This window comes from Diadema setosum, chromosome 11 (genome assembly GCF_964275005.1).
Source record: "Diadema setosum chromosome 11, eeDiaSeto1, whole genome shotgun sequence".
NCBI lineage: Eukaryota > Metazoa > Echinodermata > Echinoidea > Diadematoida > Diadematidae > Diadema > Diadema setosum.
In genome coordinates this window covers 5,671,590-5,677,589 of record NC_092695.1, presented here as the reverse complement: position 1 = coordinate 5,677,589, position 6,000 = coordinate 5,671,590, and the positions used below count along the sequence as shown (strand labels likewise).

General features: G+C 40.0%; 1 protein-coding gene across 1 annotated transcript in view; it reads left to right on the top strand.

The window, feature by feature from the left end:
• The first annotated feature begins 300 nt into the window (after positions 1–300).
• LOC140234970 (alpha-1,3-mannosyl-glycoprotein 4-beta-N-acetylglucosaminyltransferase B-like) overlaps positions 301–6,000 on the top strand; it is a 124,469-nt gene continuing 118,769 nt past the window's right edge. The window contains exons 1-2 of the mRNA XM_072315008.1: positions 301–528; positions 3,559–3,726. Coding sequence (XP_072171109.1) covers positions 444–528; positions 3,559–3,726 — 253 coding nt within the window. The 5' untranslated portion in view covers positions 301–443. The remainder of the gene's footprint in view (positions 529–3,558; positions 3,727–6,000) is intronic.

The window sequence follows — 6,000 nt, the reverse complement described above, 5'->3', positions numbered from 1 at the left end:
TGTTATGACTGTTACGCCCGCATCCTCACATGTGCGTGTCATTTGATACCCGGACAGCAGTAAAGCATTAGTTGTGTTGTCTCTTCCGCTGCCTGCCCGTTCGTCGTACTCACTGAAGTAGCGTGTGTGCAATCCAACCTGTGAAAACGACGCTAACGTGTAGAATTTCCGTAGACACGAACACGTCTACGAGAATTACAGCTAGGAGGCTACGATCGCCCGCATACGCCGCAATATACAATGTACTTTGGTTAGTGGGCATAAGGATGTACTGCATGTTGCACCTATACGGCCACGGTACGATTCCACTGGTACATTGTCAAAATAAAACTGGACATTTACTGGATGCTCATCGCCTGTGTCGAGTGATGTCGTCAACGGAACTCGAGTAATCGCCAACAGGAGAATTATGCGACGCAGAAGTCCTATACGTCTGATATAAAATGGGCCTACGATCGAGGGGAAAATATTTGATACTGATAACTATTTTTGGTTCGTTTTCCTTGTTGGTGCTGCAGTCGAGAACGGGTGAGTGAGACCGGTACACCGGTGACGAGACTAAGTGTGGGCATGGTGGGGAGGTACGGAGGATGGTGGGTTCACATTGCAAGGATAGCCAATACAAATTGTAACGTTAGATAGGCACAGGCCACAGCGGCTGGTGCAAGCGTGTATAGTGGTGCATGGCAACAACACAGAGCAGAGCAGTGACTCATAAACGTCAGTGATAATACTGATGTAAATTCACCCTACAATGTAAATCTGACGATGTGTTGGTTGATGTCGTCACTTTTTCATGTCACACATTGATGTGATAGAGTTTCCATTGATTCATAATAAATTTTAATTAAACTTAGTAAATTACCTACCATATTACCATAGCACCCTAACGTTAGCATGTTAACTAAATTATTAATTTAAATTTATGTTAATGATGTGATATGTTTACGTTAGATCAAAAGTCACAAGTGACCTCTGTAACCAGTCAAAATCCTACTTGTTTGAGGCATACATTGTCACTGTGGAAACATTCAGCAACTTATATTGTTCAAGCCTAACGTTAGATATTCTAATGGCATTTAGTAATGCTATATTTGGTCTATTAACGATAGTTCTAACGTTAATATGAAAACTATACACAGCCCTGTCACTGGGGTTCTTCGCACTGTGTCTGGTCTGGCTAACGAATGGATGTTACTATTCAAATTTATGCTTCTTCGTCTGGTACAACATACATTATACAAGTGTCACTTTACACTTTGCACTTTACCATCCCAGGATAGTTCCAAGGAGCTGCTGAAAGGGATTACTACTGTAAAAGTGGATATTCTTGTGCGATTTATTTTCGCGCTTGGCCGGATGAGAAGAGTTTCGCATGTTTTTAATTCCGCGGAATCAAGACACCAAGTACAGGAACATACGGCAGCAAAAGTATTCGCATGCTTTTATCTTCGCGCTAGTTTCTGGTCGCGCTAAATGCGCAAAAATTTCAACACTGCGAAAATTTCAACTTTTACAGTACTTCAAGGTTCAAGTGTCGGAAAATCTTGATTGCTTGAAATACTGCTCTGTGCATAAACGATCACAGTACAGATACATTCCGCGCATGCAGTTAAGGTCGATCATTCGATCTGAATGTAGCGATCACAGCGGCTTTTTCTATGGTAGTATGGTATCTTTGAAAAAGTAAAATTTGTTTTTCCCTTTTCCTCAGCTAATTCTTGCGGTAACGGTTGTAGTTCTGAGAGAACTAAATTTTACACATTTCTAGTGTGATCGACATATTTCGACAAGTCAAGTGTTAACAGTGTTAAAAAAAAAAAAATCCATTTTCTTGTGGACTTAGGTCTCACTCAGATGCAAATATTCCTGGCTGTTGAATATTAGAGTGAGTTCTCATGCATGTTTGGAGATCAGTTGATGAGGAGGTGCGAAAGTGCACTAGTGCCTACAGTATACGCTTGTACACTGTATTTGGTTACATGCAGTGTTGCGTGTAATCATGTAGAGCAGAGATCTAGTAAAACGGTAACATGTCTATCCGATGATTTACATTGGTTTGAAATACAGTAGGCTTGACAAGGGCCAAGGGAAGCATTATCATAACATCAGATATGGGACATTTGCCATTAAATAAGTACTGTTGTACGGCATCCACACCATGGTTCAACCTGTGCCAAGGGTCGACTGTATGCAGAAGCATACATTGTTAATAGATTTCTACATAGTCTATAGCAGCCAGTCAAATTTTAGATGGCGTTGATGCCGTTGACTTATGGACCGCTTGTGTTACCCCAGGCCTAGCACTTGGTGCATAATATGACCACATTGGTCTTTGCATGAAATGTTGTTTAGGTTTTGCACAGTATGTGTAGTGTGGTTTATACAATGTATGCCAACAATTGCCAACTGCACTCTGCCATTTCCTCCATCAGATGTTACGGGATTTTCAGACATTTGAGATTGTTTACCAGTATGTACAGCCTGTGCATACAATTGTACAATGTATGTATTGTAGTACTTTAAGGGTAAACTTTCGGACAACATACATGTACAATTTAACAAAATTGTAGACCATCCGGGCTTTTAGATTGCACTTTATCATTCATTGTGATGAAGATTTCATAAATTTTCAAGTAAGAACTTTTTTGGGGGAAAGACTTCTTATGCCCTCCCACTAATTTTGCCATACCACTCTACAGTTTGTACATCACTCTTATTTAATAGCTTATGCATGGATGCAGTCACACACATTTGGCAAGTGATGGGGTACACATGTACAGTGTACTGTATGAGGGGGGGGGGAGGGGGAACATACAATTGTACATGTATTAGGAAGTTTTGCTGTCTTTTTTGTAGGAAATAGCTGAACATTTTTCTTTGATGCTGTACTCTCTAGGATTATATGAATTCAGCATGAGCCTGAAGTTGCAAAAAATATAATATATGAGGAGAGGAATGGGACAAAAATAAGAAGAAATTGCAAGAGATGGATCATGGATACAAAACAAACAGCAAACCAACATCATGTAATCCTGTGCGTTTATGGGATGTTTAGAAACCCAAGTGGCTACTGCTAGAAGAGTACATTGTACCATTGTGTCGTGAATGAAGTAATTACTGTAGCATGGAATACATGTATTTTTTCTTTTAGTGTGGGAATTTTTTATGTATTTCATGCTCTATAAGACTATTACCCATAAAAGGAAATGCAAACATGCAATTGGTATTGGTAATCTGTCACACACTGAAGAAAATATAAAGTCACGTGTTGTTATTCTTGAACTTACAATCGTATGACAATGTTTGAGCTTTTCAATGAGAGAAGAAAAGGGTCTTAGGATGTTGTTACACAATTGTAAGAAAGGGGGTGGGAATGGAAAGGAATTCAATTTGTATGATTGAAGTAGAAAGCAGAAGAAAGATTGCCTAACTGTTTTCCCTTCTCAAGTTTTCATCATTACATTTGGCTCATGTCTGCATCAAATGTTGCAGAAATTATCGTTTTGATGACGTATTTAAATCCTCTTTTTGATTTTTCTCTTGCCGATGCATCAGGGGAGATTGACGGCAACTTCCAGACGTACGAGAGCCGCCTGGAGGAGCTGCGTAATCGCCTTCAGAGCACCGAGCGCCAGAACCAGGCCCGGGCCGTGGAACTCCATCATCTCCAGCAGCAGCTGAAACGGGTGGCAGAGGCTGCTGCCAACAGCTCGGCTACTCGAGGTAAAGACACAATGTAACTCTAGAGGAGTTTAGAGTCAGTCCTATTCTTTTTTTTTTGGGGGGGGGGGGGGTTGGTGGATGGGGGTGGGGGGTGGGCATCGATACCCCTGGCTAAGTGCTAGAGCACAAAAGTCAAAGTACAGTGCAGTTTGAAAGATATCATCAAAATGGGGCTCCAAGCGTGCATTGATTTTGCATAGCGGATATAGGTTAACTGACTATCTGGACATCGATTGCCCCCAACAACAGCAACAACAAAATTATGGTATAGTTTCAAAGCGTGTGTTCTTTTTTCAAATGTTCAATGAGTGATAACTTTCCAGTTACCAAGTTTTAACAAGAATTTGCTGAAGTCATGTACTGGAATGTTGCTGACATTATTTGCAGGTGCAGTGATGTGGGCTGACTTTCTTTGGAGTTTTGCTTCGTTTTGTTGATGGTATGTGGTGTAATCCACTCGCTTGATTACCACATGAACAGATTCATCCAGATTGTTTCCTGAAAATTGCGCTCAGGCATCATCCAATCATGCGTACAACTGTAAGGTTTTTTATATAACCTACTCTGCCTCAGTGATTTAACCCTCTGTAGAGAGACACCCTGTTCACAAAGGCCACCATTCCATCTCACTTTTAACAGTCTTCACAGACAAACAGGACTCTGCAGCATCTCGCGTGCTGTGTGTCGGTACATCAAATCATAAAGTTTTCCATGCATTTATGAACTTCATGAGGTACAAATCGGTATGTGAATAACATTTAAACTTTAATGCAGAACTGATCATTGAGTTCACTGAAAACAGAGTACATGGCTGAACCACAATTTATCAACAGTGTACATGGCTGAACCATGGCTTGTCACCAGACCCATGTTAGTTTAATTTAATTTGTTAGACTGTTGATAATTTGTATTCAATCGTATTTGTGAGGTACAAGTGTAGGTATCACCTCGCGACCAATTGACAGTTTTGATACTTTAATTTATATCTAAAGCCTTTTATACCTAAATTGACTTTACAAAAGCCATTACAAAATATTCTAAGACTGAGGAATATTTTTTTTTTTTCATTTCACTTAAAAATCATTAAGATCATCATGTAAAACCCCTATGGAAAAAAAAAAATTATGTTTGTTTGGTGGGGTTTTTTTTCCAAAGAATTCCAAAGCTCTTCCGGTCTATGAAAGAAGAAAAGAATTACAGTTTCAACAGCAAGTCAAGAGAATCTGCAAAGACAGTACACACTTGATAAAGTGTGTCTCTGTACAATGTATGTGATGTATGGAATGGGATAGGAGATGGAGAGGGAGAAGAGATTAATTTGTAAAAGGATTAGTTTCGTCATGAATAATTCATTGATCCTGTTGTAATTAGGGTTGTCAGTAGTCATTACTTTACATGGTTGTATCACAAGTGGCCTGTCTAAATTAGCCAGCAGGCTCACAGTAAGTAGAAAGACAGTACCTGCTGGGGTTAGAGCATGGAACTTGTACTACAACACAATGTAGCTCCATGGTTAGAATCATCATGGAAAACTTTGCAGTGTGGCTGTCTTAAATTTTCACAAGGCCGTTAATCAGAGTGATTCCACTGCAATCATCAAAGCCTTCCATAGAATGAGAAATGAGTTTGCACTTTAAGAGCATTAGGAGAAAAAAAAGAGACAAAATGGAGGGAAAAAAAGGAGAAAAGAATGGGGATTATCTGTTAATTATTGTGCATGGTAGAGCGGCGTTATGAAAGATAGAATGCTGCGATGTTCCAATTTGATTTTAACTCCGCTATAATATCAGTCGTGTCGCATTAACCTTGGGAATGGCGATGCTGCGCATCATCAGCCTCACATAATTGAAGAAGATAAAAGAATGTCTTCATAACGACCAATTAATGTCTCATCAACTCGTCATGTTTTGACAAGACCCCGCGAGAGATCCTGAAACTTGCGTTGAGTCTCCCGGCGGTACGGTCCAGATGAGGCGTCAGACAACAATGTTTATAGAATTGAAGAAGCCTTTCCACTGTACTCTTTTCACACCAGACACCGGGGTAGGGATTGAAATGGTCCAATAAGAAACTTGATACAGCCTCTATACGGGTGCTGCCAGGCACTTTATTGGTGTTTAATTGCAAAGAAACAAAGAAAAGAAGATAGAGTTCTACTGCATCTTGTGACTGAGAAGTGTGTAAGGTGAGAGTGCTTGAGAAGTAAATTTCAGACACGATGAACCAAGTATTGTAAGACTTGAATACATGTACAGGGTAAATTTGTCTACGTAC